A 20,913-nucleotide genomic window follows, 5' to 3' on the forward strand; every position below is an offset into this window, starting at 1 on the left:
AGAGCTGCGGGTTGGGGGGCTGCGGGGTGGAGGGCTGCGGGGCGGAGAGCTGCGGGGCGGAGCTTGGCTGCGGGGAAATGACGTGGTCAGCACCCCGCGTGCTCTCCCAGCCCTGAGCCGCGCGCCCTGGTAACGGCGCTCGGCCGCTCCCGCGTCCGCGGCCCCGCCTCCCGCCGCTGCAGCCCGCCCCGTTCCCGCCTCCCTCCGCAGCCCCGGCGGCGGCCGAATCCCGGGGCCCGGTGGCCGCTGCTTGCGGGACGCTAGCCGCGCCGTCGCCCAGCCGGGGTAGGGGAACGCGGCCGTCGCGGGCGGGAGGGAGGACTCCGGCCGCCCGGACTGGAGGGCGCGGGCGGGCGGGTCGGCAAGCGGCCGCCCTGGCTGTCGCCTGCCCCGAGTCGTCGCTGCGCCGGCCTCGCCCCGCGCGCGGGGACAGGTGCCCCGGCCGGGGTCTGCCGGGAAGATGGCGACCCCGGGCATGAGCTGGCAGCAGCACTATTACGGCGGTTCTGCGGCCGGGGCGGCCAAATTCGCGCCCTCGCCGGCCGCCGCGCAGCTGGCCGGGCACAGCATGGACTACAGCCAGGACATGCACCTGAAGATGAGCAAGAAGATCGCCCAGCTCACCAAGGTACGGGGGTGCGGGGTTCGGGGCTTACCTGGCGCCGGGCGGAGGTGGCTAAGAGAAGCAACAGCCAGAGTTGCCTCCTGGCCCCGCAAACTTGGGTGGAACGCTGGCCACCTAACTTGAGCTAGACCGCACCCCGCACCGACCGCGGCGTTTCCAGGGCTTGCACCCCATTGCCGACTAAGAGTAAACCAGTACTGAGCACTCGAGGGCTCCGTTTCCCGGTTCCACGGTAGTAAATGGACTTTCCTGTTGCTCCCGTGCCTCTTGCCGAGGGCTGTACGAGGCACCGCTCTAAGAGTACCCGGTGAAGTACTGTACCGGTTTACCTAACATGACCCGGAATCCTCGGAGTTAATCGGTGTCTGCTCCTGGTTCCCACAGTTAACGGGAGGATAAACTTCTCGAGGTTATTCCGAGGACTGTAGGAGGATGAAACATACCTTGCATGCCATTTTAGGGATTTAATGAGTCATTCCTTACTTACCCTGACATAATGTCAAATAAGGTTTATTAGATGAATCACACTGTTTGCATTTAGTAAATGTTTCATCTTAACCAGAAGACAGTTTTCAAGGAGCCCATAGATACATCATCACCTGCACAGTTTTCCAACCGTACTTGAGGGGGGTTTGTTAGCTCGTGAGCTCTTTTCCTAATTTAGTTAGTACTGATAATAAGGGGTGGATCCCTGGAGATATTACCAGTAGTATAGCGCTGCGTGGAACTAACTGATCTGTGGTTTCTGGAAATCTCGCCATGACCACCTTCCGTAGGACTGTTGCAGTTTCGAAGAGGGAAAGGTGGACCTGAGGTTCACTGCTTGATCTCTAGATCACTGCTTGATCTCTAGAGATCTGGCTCAAGTTCAGAACCCCATCATCTAATTCTACTGAGTTTAAAGAGAGGAAAGGGAATGCTTGTGAAAAGGGAGTAAAGAGAGGGTAAAAATGGCAAAGAGTTGAGATTGAGGATACAAAGAAAGATACCAGAGAAGGAATAAAGAGCAAAGGGATGCATGGAAAAACAGATTTCAAACAAACAAGCAAGCAAGCAAACAAACAGAAACCATGTGATCACGACTTAAGCCCAGCAGAGCCACACGACCTTTTGTGGAGTGTGTCTGTGTCTGTTCTAAGCTCCATCTCAGAGATGCCGCATGTGCAGTTGTTACTATTTGCTTTTGTGAAGGATCTCAAACTCAGAATGGAAGGTGTAGCATGTCACTATGGCCACTTGTCATCAGGGCATTTCCATGGTTGGAGCTGAAAGCCAGGCCTCCCCAGCAGTTTGGTCTTCAGAATGCTGGTGGTCATAGTGAGGCTCATGAATATTTGTTCTGTGTGTTTTTTTTTTTTTAAATGTTGTGTCCGAAACAACCCTTATTTCTTATTTTAGATTGTAACTCTTGGAGACTCTTGTAACAAACACTCCATAGGTTAGAAGCAGGTCTGTGTGATATTTAATAAAAGCTGTTTTTCTTCAGTAAACTTTCACCCTTTCTACTCAGACTTCAATTTCCTGTTCTGGAAAACAGTTCAGCCGGCTGGCACAGGTGGATATTAAGGGGAGATGATCGCATCTCTCACTCCCGCAAATGTAATGAACCAGGTGCTGTTGTGCTGCTGGCCCAGTGCTTTTGTGACTGCTGAGCGAGCCTGCATTCTGATTTCCTGTTTGTAGTTACTGTTTCTAGCGCCCAGTCTGCAGTCTTCCAGTGCTGCAGACATTTAATCCCCTGTGCTTGGGTTTCTCCGTGTAACACAATTGACTCTTTAGATCCGGTAGTTCCTTGTTAGGGGGCTTTTCTATGCAATATGGAAATCCTTACCAGCATGCTTGCAAATTGTGGGTGCAAGTGGCACGTGCCTCTGCTCTGCATTTAGAAATGACAGTAGACAAGTCTGCAGACATTACCAAGTGTTCCCTGGGCAGGGTAGTGTGGAGTCAAGCTGGTTGGTAAGGGCCGATAACCATGGCGTTGTATGGAAATGCCTAGGGCTTCCTCCACCCCTATTGCGGGCCTTTTTATTGCCCAATATAAAGCCTGAGTCTAATAATGGTCTAACAGCAGGACTCCATTGCAGTCAATCTCACAAACCCTAAAACGCTGTGCCTCCCTTGTTTATCATTTTAGAATTTGTCCAATTTTGTAGTCACATACACTCCACAAGCCTTACATCATGAACGTGTGTATACAGGGATTGCTAGAAGTTAGACATTCCAGTGTACCTGCTGTCTGAGATTGTCGGAAAGAGTTTGCTAACGTGTTCATATCAGTAGGAGGTAAATTAAATAGAACTGTGGTTGGAACTTGATTTTTGCTTTCATTTCAAGATAACATAGAAGTAGCCATTAGACTAGGGACTTAGGTCTAAAGAGGGAACTCTGCTGATAAAAAGTGCTTGCCCATGCAAACATGAGTACCTGTGTTTGATCCCCAACACCCACATAGAAAGGTTAGGTGCTGCAGCATGCATTCAGATCCCAGAGCTTGGGGAGCAGAAACAGCAAGTTTCAGGTTCAGTGAGAGACCCTGTCTCAAAGAATAAGATGAAGAGTGATTGAGAAAGACACCTGACATCAATCTCTGGCCTCCATGCATATACATGTGTGTGAGTATACATACAAAGACTTATACACATACACACATATGTGCACACACATACTACCACCACCAACAACAACAACAACAACCAAAAAATGAAATGGACTCTCCCCAGCATTAAAGAAGCAGCATGATTAAGAATGTGTGTTATTCTCATACACTAGAGTCTGAAAGCTGGCTCCACCACTTAGTAATAGTGTGACCTCAAGCAAGTCACTAGCCCTGGGCCTTGGTTTCCTAGGTGTAACTAACAGTAGGGGTCATGATACTTAGAGAGCTGTAATGGCACATAGTGGGCTGTTAATTCAGGTTGTCACTGAAAATACTTATGATGTACCAACAAAGTATTAAGAAAATGTGGGTGAGATATTTAAACACTTTTAAAAGAGTATTTTAAATTTAACTTTAATATTTTTTTAAGACAGGGCCTCAGACTGACCCCAGAGTACCAGCGCTCCAGAGTCCTGGGCTCACAGAGGGCTCTCTGTTCTGCGGTTGATAGCATTATCAATACTCTATTTTGGAGGTGTTCTGCTCAGCTCTATTAACATCTGTATAGCAGATCTACTGAATAGCAAAGTTGCATGGCTTCACATTCTGATTTGCTCTTTGGTTCTTCAAGTCTTGCTCTCCAGAGATTGGACTAGCTCTGACAGGGTAAAGAGGAAGAGTAACTACTCTATAATGTACCTGGTGAGGCGTCTCATGTTTCTGTCTGTTTGGTCCCAAGGGTCACGCCCAGGACCATGGGCATGTTTGTGTGAGCACTAGGCAAGCACTCCGTCCCAGAATATTCTGCTGTATCCCCCAGCCCTTCAGCATATTCTTAACTAATGAAAATCCTCACTGGGTGAATGTTTGCTCAGATTCTGTTTCCTAAGGACCCAGCAGGGCAGCCTTTTCCAGGTGAGAATAGCAACTCTTAGCATCGTGCGCATTTAATAGACAGGGATTTTACTTAGGGTTAGAGGAAGCGAGAGTGAGAGAGTGAGAGAGAAGCAGAACACAATCTCTGCCCGTAAGGCAGGAATATTAGGTCATCTGTGTCAAGTTTTGCAAGGGAGTGCTGAATTGGTGGCGGACTCCCATGTTGTGGCATGCTTCGGAAATGTTAATGACTGACTTCAAGGCAAGGGCTCCCTCTTGACTGAATGGATTCTATTTGATTTCTAATACCTTACTTCTGTACGTCTGTACTTGCCCTTATGATGAGGCTTTAGGGTCTCATGTAGAAAAGCAGAACTTGGGAGAGGGAACCATGAAACAGCCTTGTCCCTTTGGCTTTGCCCCTCCCCCCATACATTTTGTCCCTTCAAATTTACTTCTTAGTACTGGATCGTTTTCGGCTAGAGATAGGGTTGGTTTTTCTAGTTGTTCTTAGATAATATAGATCAGTCTCTGGTCACTAGGCTACGGAAGTCTCAACTCTGCTTATTAAAATGTCCAGTGCTGACCATACAATCTTGAGGGCAGGTGCAGAGGTGAAGCCTCCCGTTTTCCTCTAGCCCTCTTCAGCCCTGCTTCCTGCCAGGGGGAAGGTAGGCAACTGAGGAAGGGGTTTCATCAGCGTTTGTGCTTCTGTCCTGGTTTCTACTCTTCCCAGCCCTGGTCTCTGATCCCTCTGAAATGACACAAGGAAAGACACTACGGGAAGAGCAGCTATTCCAGCACATCTTCACCTGTGGGTCCTCCACCTCCTGCCTCAGTTGCTTGAGATTTCCACTTTAACTTCCCTGGCAATAAAAATGCATCTTAGTTTTGACTAGTGGCTGGTTCCCTGCTCAACCTCTTGGGCCTGGTATTACGTTCATCTTTGTTTTGTTATGATCTGTTCAAGCTCCATGTATGCCTCTCGGCCAGACCTGGGATGGCAGCTCCATCCCAGCCTGCTGTGTCTCTTGCCCATAGGACTCGCATCTGGTTATGGGGGACACTCGTTCTCTTCACAGACTGGATGTGGGACCAGTTCAGCCTTTTCTCTTAGGCTCATGTTTCTCCCCCCAGCTTCTCATCCTGCTGATTGTTAGTGATGGATCGGGTACCTGCCCAATGTTCTTCATGGTGCTTGATGGACCAGGTGCCCAGTCATATGTTCTTCATGGTGCTTGATGGACTGTGTGCCCAGTCAAATGTTCTTCATGGTGATTGATGGACCGGGTGCCCGCCAAATGTTCTTCATGGTGCTTGATGTAAGTGGCAAGCAAGCTCTCCAAGTGTTTTCCTCAAAGCTGTCTTCTCAGCCTCAGTGTGGGACAGTCATCTTTCCACAGACTCTTCTTCACTGTGGCTTCTCTATGGAAGCCACTAGAACCCCTCTGTGATTGCCATAAAGCTGCTTGTGACAATGGTTCACCTAGGGGGTAACCTACCTCAGCCATGTTTAACCTTTGGCTTTGTTAAGAGTGCTTTGACCATCTGTTGGCTAGTTTATTGTCTTTAGCTCTGAGTAGAAACTTCTGTCTCACTATCTTGCTATTAGGTCATTAAACTCTGGTACACCTCATTCCACTCATCGCTTACAGTGACAACTCGCAGAAGACAGAGAGTAAGCTGAAGCTAGTAATTAAAAGCTTGCTGTTTGGTCCTTAGCATCAAGGCCTTTTCTTCAGTAGGCAGCCGTGGCCTTTGCACCTGGAGCTGCCCTGACTGCTCTGTTCCTTTGGGGACTTCCTTACTCTGAAGGTTTATAATATTTGTTACCTTTATTTCTTATTTGATACTTAATGGTGCAAATTTGTCAGTGGTGGTCATTATGTTTTTAACATATAGGTATACCATCCCGCTTATTTGATTGTTTATCAGCTATAGGAAATATAGCCTTTATTTCCTATAACCTTAATATAGAAACTTTTCATACTCTATAACAGTCACTGAGTATTTATTGGGAAGGGGTGGTGATATAATATGAAAGTAGTTTTATTGTGAAGTAGAGAAAATCAGTATTTTTTGAGAAATTATATCTGTGGTTTTCCAGGGTTGGCTGAGTTAAAATATTCTCAGCTGTCTAAATATACACTGGCAGTTCATTAAAATTTTGGAAAGAATTATGAACTTAATTTTGATGTAAGAATAAAAATATAAACTCTCTAAAATATAACATCATTATTTCAGAATGAATTTGATATTTTTATATCAAACATTTTAAAAAGGTTTTATGATGACTTGAAACTGCTTTTCTATATTCCAAGCCAGAATGTATTTATGCAATGTGAAAACTAGTAAAAATTCAAACAATTCCATTTTCTCTTCATTAAATAAAACTAAATTTTTAGTTTTTATTACTTTTTGAAATTATAATGACATCATTTCACCTTTCCCCCCTCCTCTCTCCAGCCCTTTATATGTACCCTCTTGTTCTTTTGTATTGAATAGCCAATTTGTAGACTCTTCCTTCTGGAAGATTAGTACCCCCAACTCTCAGTATTCCTTAGTTGCCTGTAGTTATTTGCCAAGGGTTGAGGTCTCCCGAGCTTTCCTGTTCCGTGTTAGCATGTTTATCGGTGTCATCTTGTTTGGGTCATATTTAGGCAGCTGTGTTGGTGAGACTCCCTGGGTCTGGCTACTCTGACATTTGCAGAAAACTCCATCCCACAGCAAACTTCCTGATTTTCTGTTGCTTGTAGTCTTGACGCCCTCTCTTTTGCAGTGATTCCTAGCCATAGGTGCAGGAGTTGTAGATGTTTCAGTTGAGACTGGGCTCCACAACTCTGCGTTTCGATTAGTTGTGGCTTCCTGTAATGGTCTGTCTGTTGCAAAGATAAGTTTCCTTATGGGGGGTGAGGATGATACTTACCTTTGGGGATAAATGTTGAGAATGTACTTGGGGATTATACCAGTTAAATACACTGATTCTCCTCCAAGATCCATGATGTCACTAGCACTGAGTAGTTGGCTAGGTGTTCAGTCCTAGGCATGCTTTCCTCTTGTTGAGTCAGTCTGAAGTTTAATTAAAGAGCTGTTGGCTACCACCAAGGTGTGGGTGACACTACTGTACCTTAGAGTTATTATGCCATGCTGGCCATGGCTGTGGTTCATAGGCACCATAGCTAAGTGGGACGGTTGTTCGCTTCCCTCCCCTGGAAGCTCACATGGGACCTTCTGGTACCATGAAAGCTAGCCCTCAGGGAGGAGGCTTTCAGATCAGCTCCAGCTCCGGTCCTCTGGGTGCTGTGTCCAAAGTACACAGTGTCTTCAGCGGTAGGGGTGTACCTTCCATCTCAGGGAGGCAACTGAGGTAACAGCAGTAGCCAATAATGTTTTGGGAGTCTTTTGTACAACCTGCAAAAGAGGGTTTCCCATGCCTGGTGTTGGGGCTCTTGTTAGTTTGTCTGTGACTCTTGGAAATCTTGTCAGCCTAGATGGGAAAATTTCATTTAACTATATACATATATACAGACTCATGCATTATAGGCATTTTAGGTAGATTTACAATAATATGATTACTTATAACATTTTTAGACATTCTTACTATTATATTACCGTCCTCCCCTTCTGTACTTACCTTCCTCCCTAATTAAAGTCCACCCCATTTTTCTATTTTCCCTTTGAGATCTTGTACCCTGATTTCCCCTTTCTATTGCCCTCCTCATGCCCACATGGTCCTTCTTACTTTCCTGGATTCTGCAGGTACTCAGGTTATATACTCACTTTTACTACTTTTAAAAATCAGATGCTGTTGCATAATCATGTTCAGTTTTGTTTCTGAGCTACTGCTGTAAGTAGCCTCATGGCATAAATATCTGGCTGCTTCAGCTTAGCACGAGCACACGCCAGATGCAGCCTCCTCCTTTATCCCACGTTACGCTACAGCTCTGCCCTTGTCTTGTGCAGTAGCATGGATATAATCTTCTAGCCCGTAGCTGGGTGGGTTAATTTCTGTGATTTTACTAATGCACACAAAAGCACGATGCACAGGTGTAGTGTGGCCCTGTAATTCTAACCTTTGTGAGTTGAGGCAGGAGGATCATGATGAGTTTAAGGCCAACTTTAGTTATATAGTGAATTCCAGGCCAGTCTGGGCTCCATAGCAAGTTCCTGTTTCAAAATTAAAACAAATGAAAAACCACAATATCCTATTAGTTGTCCAAAACATTTTAAAGGGGAATGGGGTGGGTTGGAGATGCCTTTTATAGTTAAAGGAAACTCTAGACTCTACATGCTTCAACCATTTACAGACATAGAAGTTGAGGATCCAAAATTGTGGGAAAGTTATACAGACTGTCAGGATTTGAACTCAGTTTTCCAGATTCCATTCCATTCATGATATTTTTGTGTTTTTATTGCCAGTGACTAAATTACAGACTTACAAGACTGTTCATTGAATTGATTTAGAGGCTGCCTTGCTTGGTGTAGACATTACTCCTGTAGTCATTTTAATGTTTTTCTATTGGATGCTTGCTTAATTCTTGGAGGCTATGCACTAGAAAACTTCCAATTTTTTTTTATCACTTTATTTCTTTGTTCTGTTTGCCTACAAAAACCTTGTATCCTCTTCTCCTTACCAATACCTTAAGAAGTGGTATGAATGAAAATGATTAAGTTAGTATATGTATTGAAGTAACCGATTTAATCGGATTATGTCGGTTGCTGTTGTAAAATCATGACTATTTCTGAAAATTCTGGATGGCCTCCATTTGAGATGGGCATGGAGAGTAACCTGGGTCTGTAATGGCAGTTAGGTGCTGGGTGGCAGAGGGGACCTACTGACGAGATGCCACTGTTTCCGTGGGATTTCAACAAGGAAACAAAAATCCGTCTCTTCTCCATGAACCTCCAGAAGAAGTCAGTGTGGTGCTGCGAAGCAAGACTGATGGGCACAATGGGACTTGGCTCCCACTGCTGGTTTTTTGGTTTTTCACTGTAGAAAGTCGCTATCCTTCAGATCCTTTGTGAATAAAAAGGACATTAAATAAATGTCATAGTTGGTGCACAGTGGGCCGTTTCAGAGGCTGACACCTGCAGGGAACATTTGTTAACTGAATTTAGGGTTTAAAAGGGAAACTGTTACAAATGATAGCTTGGTGGAGGGTGGGGGATGTTGCCATCTGGTCCGTAGGCTTTTCTGTTTCAAGCCTATTTGAGCCACAGTAACTCTTTTAGATTTACCTAGTAACCAAGTTGCTCTTTGAAATATTACACATCGAGTTTCTCTTACCCAGACAGAATGCTTGAATTAGAAATATTTTAGCTTCCCAAGAGCTTTATTTGTGTTTTTATTTGTCCATATTTACATATACTTTACTGGCCAAACATCCCAACTTTAGAAAGTCCAGAATGCCTCAGAACTCAAAATATTAGAGTTACAGGACATTGTTGAAAGTGTTTTTAAGAGCTGGGCACAGTTCCATGTGCCTGCAGGCTGAACTCTCAGTGGAAGTTAGGCAGGAGGGTTACTTGAACTCATGAATTCAAGACCAGCTTGGAAAATGTACTGAGACCCCACAGGGAGAGAAACAAACAAAATGCTGCTGGGATTTTAGAGTATTTCACATTTCCCTGTTCAGAAGAAAGATCTTCACTTTGTTCTGGAAAAATACACCCTGCCTGCCAGTCACTTCATATGTAACAGAATTGCCTACTTTGCAAGTGGGCGATACCAGAGGTTTTGGTATATTTAACATCTGAGACCAAAGCTGATATTGCACAAAGTGTTTTCTTGGCTGTTGCTGAACTGCATCAACAAACAGTTGTCTTTTGTAGACCTGGAGCTGATGTCTCTGAGGCTTTCATCTTTCCTACATTCCTGCTGAATATATGCACGTGTCCTGTTTCTCTTCTAAGGTCACTTTGATGTATACACGGAATCTCAAAGCTCTAGTGCCTACAGAGAGGGTCAAACAGGGTCATTGGTCAACCATGGCGTGTGGGGGTGGGTATTTCAGTTTTAGGGGCTGTGTTGTTACAAGGCAGACAGCCTTACTAACAGCCCTTCAGAGTTGTTAGTCTGTATCTCATATCTATGTGTACCATGTCTATATTGAAATTTAAAGGGGTTGGAAAAGAAAATATTTTGTCCAAAATTAGACTACTAAATATGCTTGATAATTTTAGTAAAATACTGGAATAATTTCTTATCTAATATTGGGGAATAAGTTGTTTTAGTTAACTGGAACTTACCTGGAGATTGATAATTGCCCACCTTCTAACATAATGTGATTTATTTATTTATTTATTTATTTATTTATTTATTTATGTGTTTATGTGTTTGTTTGTTTGTTATGTTTACAATATTCTGTCTATGTGTATGACCTCAGGCCAGAAGAGGGCACCAGACCTCGTTACAGATGGTTGTGAGCCACCATGTGGTTGCTGGGAATTGAACTCAGGACCTTTGGAAGAGCAGGCAATGCTCTTAACCTCTGAGCCATCTCTCCAGCCCCATAATGTATTTTAAAAACATTGTTCGTAAGTTAACTATGGTTCCTTGTCAGCCCCAAGTCATTATTATGATCCTTAATACAGGATATTAAGTCAAAGTTATATTAATACCATTAGGCTAAGCCTAATTAGGCTAATCAGGAGTATGCAAACTGAGAACCCAGACTACATGCAACCCAGGATAGCTATGCATGTACCCCCCAAAAAACTCTCTTAAAACATGATGAGATTTTTTTCATTGTGATTTTTTTAATTCCTTTACATAATTCTTGAGTGTGTGTTTACTGCTCTAAAGGTGGTGGGACCTGGGAGAATAAAACCCCAAAATGAGACAGACTAAAGGCTCGTGTAATAGCCATCTTTATTTGGAGCATCAGATAATTTGTACTCTGAGCACCGAGAAAGAGCTCATGAGTAAAGTTCTCATGAGTTCAAGCTGTATATAGTCACAGGGACAAGCTGCATGTGGCAAAACCATGTTTTTCCATAGAGGCATTTTAACAAATAACAGTAGCCAGTTGTAATGAGCAACCTGAAGTAAACTCACTCCTATCCGCTACACCTGGGAGGGCATGGAAGCACATTCCAAGAACAATGACGTGCTTTTGAAGAAACTCAAGTCACAAGACTCTTGATTGCTTTCTTGGAGTTTTCTCACAATCACTCAGAGTTCTCCTCACAGGGCTCCGTTCTTGGACTGTCTTCCGACAAGTCTGAGCCTCATGGGTGATGACGTTTCAGTGTCAAAAGGCCCTGAAATATATTTTGCTTATTCCCTTTTTATTTGGCATTTCTCACTTATCAATGAAGCTCAAAACTGAATACAGAAATTTCCTACCATGGCCTTTTCAGTTACACAGACGTTGCCTGTTGTGGGGAGTGGGCATTTATAGGTACAGATTGAGTGTCTCCAACCTCAGATACTGGAGACCAGAAGTCTCTTATTTTGAACTGTTTTAGATTTAGAATATTTACATATATGCAAGGACGGGACACAAACTTTAACATGAAACAAACTTGTGTTTGATGTGCTCTCAGATTCAGTAATGGCAAGTTTTTGAGGTATTTTGGTACATCTGCATTTTGACTGTGACCTATCACATGAAGTCAAGTTTGGAAATGTAGCAGCCTTACTCAGCGCCCAGAAAGCTTCAGCTTTGGACTTTTGCATTGGAAACGCTTAGCCAATGTTTGTGTCTGTCACCTGGCTTAAGCTTGACCTCAACAAGATCCCATTTCTTTCCGAAAAGATTTTGTGATTAAATACAGCATAGGATTCTTATTCTTAGATGTTAAATGTCAGCCAAGTTTTGTGATTGGGGGATACACTTCGGTGTGAGTTTGTGTGTGTTTAATGATCTACATGAAAGGGGATAACAAGACTGAAGTGGAATTCAGAGGTACATGTGTTTATAAAATTTATTCATTGTCTTCATAAACCCCAAACTAAGCACTATTAATTACTTATTTCTATGACTTTTACTATCCCATATTAGATTATGTGTTTTTTCTGAATTTTTTTATTTGATGGAGAAAATGTAATAGGAATATGCTGATCACATATATCATAAAATTTATTAATAAATTATGACAAATTCTGCATATACTATTCATATACTATGAACAATTTTTTCTATTTGATTTGGTTCTTATTTGGTAGGAGTTATGTATATCCTCTCCCCAGGCAAAGAATCTTTGCTTCTTAAACTCTTCCTTAATAAGGTTTTGATGCCCTGGTTAGTGCATTTGGTGGTTACAAATCTCTATGGCCAGGGAGTAGGAGGAATGGAGGGAAACCTGGAAGCCTGGGGGCTAGACTACCTGTGTGAGATCTGGATTTCCGTGAGCAGGCCAGAGACCCTTAGGAAAGCCTCAGCAGTGTTCACCAGAGGTCCAGAGCCGTGGTTCCCTCGGCTCTACTTGAATATGTCTTATGACTTCCGGATGTGCCACCTTTCAATAAACGTTTTCACCTCTCTGCACCTCATTATAAACTGACAATAACAGAGCCTACTGCACGGTTATTGCAAAGGTCAAATGAGATGATTTATGTAGACGAGAGGCGGTCAATAAATGTCAGACCCTCTAGGCTGAGCCTCTGCCAACACTACCTCTAACACAAAGTCTGTTTTGCACAGGGTCTCTGGGAAGCAGGGATGTTTTGCATTGTTGGGGACCATAGCTAAAAGCAAAGCTGAGGCGCGTTGAACTTCCGGTCGGTTCTCATTATTCAAAGCAGCTCACGTTCCATGCTGTGTTCTCTGGCAAATTGGAATGAGGTTGGTGACAGCCCCCTGGTCGGTCATGTCCTCAGCAGGTCAGCTCATGGATGCCTTTGTTTATGTCTGCCTGGAACACTGTGCATTATTGGTTCATTGACACTCAATTCGCTGTGTAATTCATGCCCAAATGGAGCTTATCTAACACACCATGAGTGTTAGATCTGGAGTTATGTACACATTTTAGCAGGAAGGTAAATTCACATGTAGGAAGTTCCGTGGGTTCAAAAGATAGGCTATATCCAAAACCAGGCAGAATTTTGCATCTACTTAACCCTGGCTCTGGCTTTCAGCTGTTGGTATGGGCCTGCGTGACTGGGACTGTTATTACCACCCTGAACACCCTGCTATTATTGCTACTGTGGCTCTTGTTATTTCCCCAAACACTTGGTGCTGAGACAATGGAAGGGCTCAAGGAGGCAAGAGTGTTCATGTTCTGTGTGAGTTGCCCATCATCTGGCCCCGGCTACAGTTAGAAGTATGCTCTAAAATTACATTCAGATCTGCCACCTGCACGGTAATTGTATCTGCCACATTGCCCTATGTCAGAAAGTGACACAATGTGTAATTCATTTCAAAACACAGAGTGAGGGTCAGTCAGGGAGATGGTTCGGAGGATAAGAGCATTTGCTGCCAAGCCTGGTAACCTGACTTTGATTCCCGGAACCCACATGGTGGAAGAAAAGAAACCAGTCCTGCAGGTTGTCCCCAGATCTACACATGTGCACATGGTGTGTGACATCCCTACACTTGCACACATAAAAAAGTAACCGTTAAATTAAAAGACAAACCCAGCGAAAATTTTAGCACTGCTGTGCCGCTTTAGCTTTATTTAAATAAAGCCACATCTTTTGTGTTCATCATTTGCTTAGAATTGATTTGCATTGCTTCCTTCTTGGTGTACTCCGCCAGTGTGCCAGATGGTTTGTTAGAAGTCTTTGTCGGTGTATAAAGAAAGACACCTAGAAATCTTGTATGTTGAGTCTGCCACACATTTGATTGAATGGTTTATGTCTTAGGCTTATAGTTTTAATCTCTCCATGCAGCTGTCTTCTTAAATTATCTAGGCTGGGCACCACTTTCTTTTGTCTAGAGCAGAACCCTGGCCCTCTTTCACAGTAGGCAGCGTTCTACCACTGAACTAAGTTCCTGGTCAGCCCTTTTGGTGTTTTTAATCGTAGCATATGTTTCTATCTGTTCTGTCTTTCTGATCCCTGTCACCTTGTCTGTTTAAACAACACTGCTGAGGGCTGGAGAGAGGACTCAGTGAGTAAAGGCATTTGCTGCCAAGTCTGACAACCTGTGTTTGGGCTCAGAAACCTCATGATAGAATGAGAGAACTGACACCCGTAAGTGTCCTCTGATGCCCACACATATGCTATGGCATTGGTACCCGTACCCATATATATCCACACATGAAATAAGTAAATAAATGTTATAAAAATTTTAAAAATCACTGATGAGGGACGGGGACATGTTATATGTGTGAGCTCACATGCACACATATTCAGAGTATACTGGTGAAAGACTTCAGATCAGAAAACTGTGCTAAGTAAGAGTTAAGAAAATCAGCTTCCTGAAACAAATAATAATCTGCCTAGAAGCCAAGCCCCTTGCCTTAATGTTAGACTTTCTTTAGAAGCATGCATACCCTGAACCTTTGACCCTAAGCTACTGTTGCTATTTGCTCTATTTCTATTTAACTGTGGAGAGTTTTACAGAAATCTATACCTGATGGCAGAATAGTGCCTCCCAACAAAAGAGATAACAGCTCCATCCTCATCTCAGAAATCTGTGAGTGTGGATCATTGTTTCCAGATGTGATTAGGAAACTTGCGACGGGTGATTACCCTTGATTATTCTGTTGGGGAAGAATAATCTCAAGATACTCTCTCAGTGATAGAGGGAGACGAAGAGGCAGTGGCTGGGTAAGCTGACTAGTCTCTGCTGGTTATGAAGCGGGAAGCTGGGAGCACAACCCGAGAACTGCAGGTGCCTTCTAAAATATGGAAAAGCCAAGGAAAGAAGCGTGTGAGCATCCATAGTTTAGCCCAGTAAAACTTCAGATCCCCGAGCTGCAAAGTTATAAGATGAGCAGCTTTAGGTTGTGTTGAAGCCACTGGCTTTGTGGCTGATTATTACAGTAGTTATAGGAAATTAATGCCAGGACTTACATGTCGTTTTGTTTGGTCAGTTGGTTTTGCTGAATTCTCTGATGGTGCTGTGTTTGGATATTTTTTTCCACTGTACTTTATACATATTGAGGGAGAAGAGGCCTTCTACTCTACTGAAACTAGCAATGCTAAGCAGACTGAAGTTATTTGTCTTAGCAGAAATTGGTGTCTTTCTATCTCTCTTTCTTCCTCCCTCCCCCCTCTCTCCCTCCCTCCCTCTTTCCTTTTTTAATACTGTGGTTTTTTTTTCAAATTTAACTTTTTATTGATTCTTTGTGGAATTTAAATCATGCATCTCTATCCCATTCTTCTCCCTGTCCCTTCCCATTAGCCCTCTACCCTTGCAACCCCTGCCCCAGGATAAAACAAAATAAAATTTGAAAGAAAAGAGAAAAAAAGAAAGAAAGGAAACATCTGGTTGTGCAAGCTGTAGTGTGACACAGCCACACTGTCCTTTGGTCCATTTATTGTTACTTGCAAGTGTTCATTGCAAGAAGTCATTAGTCACAGCAATACACCCTCACACCATGTATAGATATTTCACAACTAGGAACTGTGTTGGGAAATGAGGCTCTGGTGGTTTACATGAGAATGTCTTCCACAGTTTCTTTACTTGAAAACTTGGTCCCCAGTTGGTGGCACAGTTTGTGTAAGTTTAGGAGGTGTGTTCTTGTTTAGGAAGTGTGCCAGTTGGAGTGGTCTCTGAGGATTCAAGCTACATGCCATTCCCAGTCATTTTCTCTGTTTCCTGCTTGTGGCTGGAGATGTGAGCTCTCAGCTATTCCTGACACCATGTCTGCCACCTGCTGCCATTATTCTCAGTCACAATGGACTCTTATCCCTCTGGAACCGTAAACCCAAATAAACTCTTCCTTCCATAATTGTCCTTGATCATGGTGTCTCATCAAAGCAATAGAAAAGTAACTAATTCAGAGGTTAACTTTAATAGACTGAAGAGGAGGAAGAGGGGGGGGACACCAATGGGATACATGAAGTTAATTTTTGGAAGGAACTATACTATGATGAGGCAGATTGAGTGATAAAGCTGCGTTAAGTTGAGCATCATGTTTACTTTGTCCTGTGGGGTTACTTACTACTGGATTTCATGAGGAAACTGAGTGTAGTGCCAGTGACTTTCTTCAGTCCAGGCTGTGAACAGAGGCAGGATTTGACTAGATTTGTCTCACTGTTGTGTTAACCTTGTAGAGGGCAATTAGGTGAATACTCACATAAGTTGCTTGTAGATCATCCATGATGAGTTGGTGAAGTGTGAGAACAGCTTGTGGTGAGAAGAGACTGGCAGGAGAGCTTCAGTAAGGAATATAACAGAAAGGGATCCTCATTAAGTAGGTTATTAGACTTACCTTGCTTGGATTATTATTATTATTATTATTATTATTATTATTATTATTCAACTTCTGGTTTGTATTCTAAAGAATATAATAAGGCAGGTGGGGGTGACAGTCTTGGGGGAAGAGTCAGGTAATGGGGATGAACACTGGAATTTAACAACATATTCCACAATCATTTGTATATAAAGTAGAATATATGTTCATGAAGTAAAAATTCTTAAATACTCATGGTCTTTTAAAAACGACATTTCTTTTATTATTTTTATTATGTGTCTTTGCAGTTTTCTTCCTTTCCTGCTAGTCAAGTACTCCTGAGAAGGGGCCAACTCTGCTTCGAGAGACAGCTTTGTAGTAGTCTAAACTGTTGTAGCCCACAGGGGTCAGAATCAGAATTGCTCTCCTAGAGCTGGAGTTAGGACAGTTATGAGCTCTCCCTGACATGGGTTCTCAAGTGGTCCTTGTTCTTTAGTCCTGGGCCATTTCTGCAGCCCTAGAAGCTCTGTAAATGTTGGGCAGCAGCTCAAAAATCAGATATTTGTCAAATGCTGACACACACTGAAGTTTTACAGGAAGATTGTGATGTATTCAAGTGAATTATCAGAGTAAACCTCCTTCTAATTTGATGAAACTTCACACAAAATTTCTATGCATTTGGTCATAATAAAAAGATTGAGTTCAGCATTTTGGGGACATAGTTGTAGTTGGCATTGGGAATGCTGAGGTGGACTGTAATTTTGAGGCCAGCCTAGGCTACATAGTGAACATGAAGGTCTTTCCATTTTGGTTTTTTCTTTTCTTTTCTTTCTTTAATGTTTTAAAGTTTCCATCTTAGGGCTCTTTTACCATCCTCTTTAAGTTTATCCTTAGCTTTGTAACAAAAAGGTATTGTGAATGAACTTGCTTGCTTTATTTCTTTCTCATTCTTAATGTACAAAATTGGCTACTGATGTTGTGTGTTGATTTATATCTTGTCACTTTGCAGCAAACTGACATAAATGTAAGAATATTGGCACGAGAGGGACATTGGTGGGTTGAGCCACAGAAACTCTTAATGGATGAGAGAGACAGACACACCATGCAGACACGGCTCACAAAGAGGGGTTTTATTGGGAGAGGGAATGGGAAAAGAGTGAAAGGAAGGGGGAGAGGGAAAACTGGCCTCTGGGGATAAGAGTGGTGGAAGAGAAGAGAGAGAGAGAGAGAGAGAGAGAGAGAGAGAGAGAGAGAGAGAGAGAGGCAAAGACCTGCCTGCCTCTTTAGAGGAGTGGCAGTAGAGAGAGCAGGAATGGGTGGAGTGTCTTTTAAAGGGGCCTTTTGTGCCTGCACACAGAGCCTTATGCACTCATGCAGCCATGAAGCATGGCATAGTGACGTAGTGACCTAGTGATGTAGTGATGTACATTTTGCCTGAGTGCAGACAAGTTCATCTTGACAGGTGACAAGGAAATGGCCAATATAATACCTGAATGCTAACAAAAGGTTATTTGGTGGCACCTTCAGGGTTTTCTACGTAGGCTTATGTTACCTGCTAATGACTTCTTCCTGTGGAGATTATCTTCATTGTCAACTTGATGGGATTTCGACTCACCATGGCAACACCTGTCTAGGTGTGTCTGTAAGGATGTTTCCAACTCAGTTTAACAGAGCAGGAAAGATGCAGAATGTGGGAGGCACTGTCTCATGAGCTGAGGTCCCAGACTGAATAAAAAGGAGAAAGGGAATGAGCAGCAGCAACCCCTCTGCCTCCTAAGCATAGTGGCTCTGTGACCTGTTGAAGGAGCGGCGGGCTGTGTCCCGCCACCGGCTAGCTTTACCCAAAATAATTACACGGAAACTGTATTCTTTTAAAACACTGCCTGGCCCATAGTTTTAGCCTCTTATTGGCTAATTCTCACATCTTCCTTTAACCTATATTTAGTAATTTATATAGCACCACAAGGGGTGGCTTACCAGGAGAGATCTTAACCTGCGTCCATCTCGGAGAGGAGAAGCATGGAGACTCACTATGGCGACTGCCTGAAGTGTCTCCCCTCTCTTTCCCACAATTCTGTTCTGTCTACTCTGCCTACCTAATTTTCTGTCTCTTAAAGGGCCAAGGCAGTTTCTTTATTAATAAATGAAAGTAACACATAGACACTCCTCCATCAGTGACCAGCTACCTCATTCTCCGTGCCCCCCCCCTGCCATGCTGTAATGAGTTATACCCTCAAACTGTATCAACCTCAACTTGTGGTGAGTGGTAAGTGGACATCTTCTAGTTCTTATTTCAGATGCAATCCCTTTAAGTTTCTTCCCAGTCAGTCCGATGGTGGCTCTATGTTTGTCACCTACAACCAGCCTTTATTATGTTGAGTTAGGATGCTTCAAGTCCTGCTTCTTTGGGCTTTTGTTTCATGGAAGAGTTGGATTTCTGTGAAAGACCATTTCTGCATCTATTGAAATGATTATGCTCTTGTTCTTCCTTGCTTCCATTTATGACCAGAATTACATTTATTGACTTGATTATGTTGAGCCATCTCTGCAAGCAAGCATCCCTAGAATTAATGCAGTTTAATCATATTGTGTGGTCTTTTAAAAAGTTGTAAATTAAGTTTGCAAGTGTTTTTCTGATGGTTTTTGCATCTGTGTTCATCAATGACATCCCCTTTTTGTTGTCCTCATGAAGTTTTGATATTAGGATATGACACAATATCCTAATATCAAAGACCTGGAACATTCTCTCCTTTCTGTGGTATGGAACACCTGGAGGTGTATCAGTGCCTTTATGGACCTGGTAAAGGTTAACCAGAGAATACATCATGTCCTGTGCTCTTGTTTTGCTAGGAGACTTTTTAGTACTCTATCAGTTTCATTGCTTGTGATAGATTTGTTTAGGCTGTTTATGACATCTTGGTTTAATTTAGGTAGAGCATATGTGTCTAGAAATCTATTTCTTCTGTCTTCTCTGTAACACTGGAGTATAAATTCTCAAAACAAGGTCTGGAGGATCATTAGGTCTCTATTGTAATGTCTCCATTCTTGTCTCTAATGTTATTCATTTGCATTTTCCTTTCTTTGGGTTAATTTGGTAATAGCTTGTCATTCTTATTTATCTTTTAAAGAACCAATTTGTTTCAACAATCCTTTATATGAATCTTTTAATCTCAATTCATTAAATGGAGTATTTCTTTTCCTTTATATTGGTTTTGGGTTTGCTTTGTTTTTGTTTTTCAAAGGTCTTGATGACTATCCTTAAAGTGATTATTTGAGGTCTGGTATTTTAAATGAAGGGAGTTATATTTTTGAACTATCCTCTTTCTTTTGTCTTCACTTTGTTCCTGGTATTTTATGTTTTCATTTTCATTTCATTCTAGGAATTTTAAAATTTCCCCCTAGGTATTTTAGTCACCCTTTGAGCATTGAAAAGAAAATTATTGTTTCTATATCTGTGTTCTGATTTCTTTTTCATTTCATTATGATGTGGTAAAATTCATGAAATTTTTTCTTCATATTTGTTAAGACCTGCTTTGTAGTCTAATATATAATCTGTTCTGGAGAAAATTCCCTGAGCTGGTAAAAAAAACATTTCCTTTTCATTTGTTGGAGTCTGTAGATGTCGGTTAAGCCCATTTGATTCAGGGTGCTTTAACTCTGATAGTTCCTTGATTCCATGATTTGGTCTATTGGTAGAGCATGGTGAAGACCACCGACCACGGATGTATTAGAATGGATGTGTCCCCATATGTCTAGTGTTATTTATTTTATGGACTAAGATATGCATTATATGTAAATAAAATTATCTCTTCTTAGGTAGATTGGTCCCCTAATTGATATGTAGCAGCTGTATTTATCTCATTTTATTAATGTTGTCTGGAAGTATGCTTTGCCATTTGTGAATATATTTCATCCTTCTTGCTTTTGGATTCAGCGCTTTGAAAAATCATTTCCCATTATTTCCTTTTTAGTCCATGTATGTCATGGATGAGTTGAGTTTCTTATAGACATTAAATAGTTGGGTTTTGTTTTTAATCAGTCTTTTAGTTAGAGTTTTTTAAAGACTTATTTTTGTGGTATGTGCATGGTTGTTTTGCCTATATGTATGTCTATGTACCACTTGTGCGCCTGATGCCCTTGAAGGCCAGAGGAGGGTATCCCATCACCTGGAGTGGGAGTTTGATCTGGTTATAAGCGGACACATGGGCACTGGAAATTAAACCTGAGCCCTTCTGGAAGAGCAGCCAGTACTCTTAGCAGCTGAGCCATCTCTCCAGCCCATCTGTTATTTTTAACTGGAGAATTAAGACCATACATTTAGAATTATTGTTGGCAGATATGCCCTAGCTTCTGTTATTTTGTTGCTTTGAATCCTCTTTTCTGTCTCCTTTATACATCTTAAAGTTTTGGTGATCTATGAAAAGTTTCTGCACCCCGATAAGACTCTGCTGATGTAATCAATAATCCAAATCAAACTGAATTAGATAAAGCCCAGGCTTAATGGATACCAACGCTTCCGGATGGC

The 20,913-nt window shown here is 42.5% G+C and overlaps 1 protein-coding gene across 1 annotated transcript in view; it reads left to right on the forward strand.

Annotated features, from left to right (window-relative positions):
* The first annotated feature begins 460 nt into the window (after nucleotides 1-460).
* Nucleotides 461-20,913, forward strand: part of Fam184a (family with sequence similarity 184 member A) — a 124,632-nt gene continuing 104,179 nt past the window's right edge. The window contains exon 1 of the mRNA XM_038340293.1: nucleotides 461-628. Within this exon, the coding sequence (XP_038196221.1) occupies nucleotides 461-628 (168 nt within the window). The remainder of the gene's footprint in view (nucleotides 629-20,913) is intronic.

This window comes from Arvicola amphibius, chromosome 8 (genome assembly GCF_903992535.2).
Source record: "Arvicola amphibius chromosome 8, mArvAmp1.2, whole genome shotgun sequence".
NCBI classification, from domain to species: Eukaryota; Metazoa; Chordata; class Mammalia; order Rodentia; family Cricetidae; genus Arvicola; species Arvicola amphibius.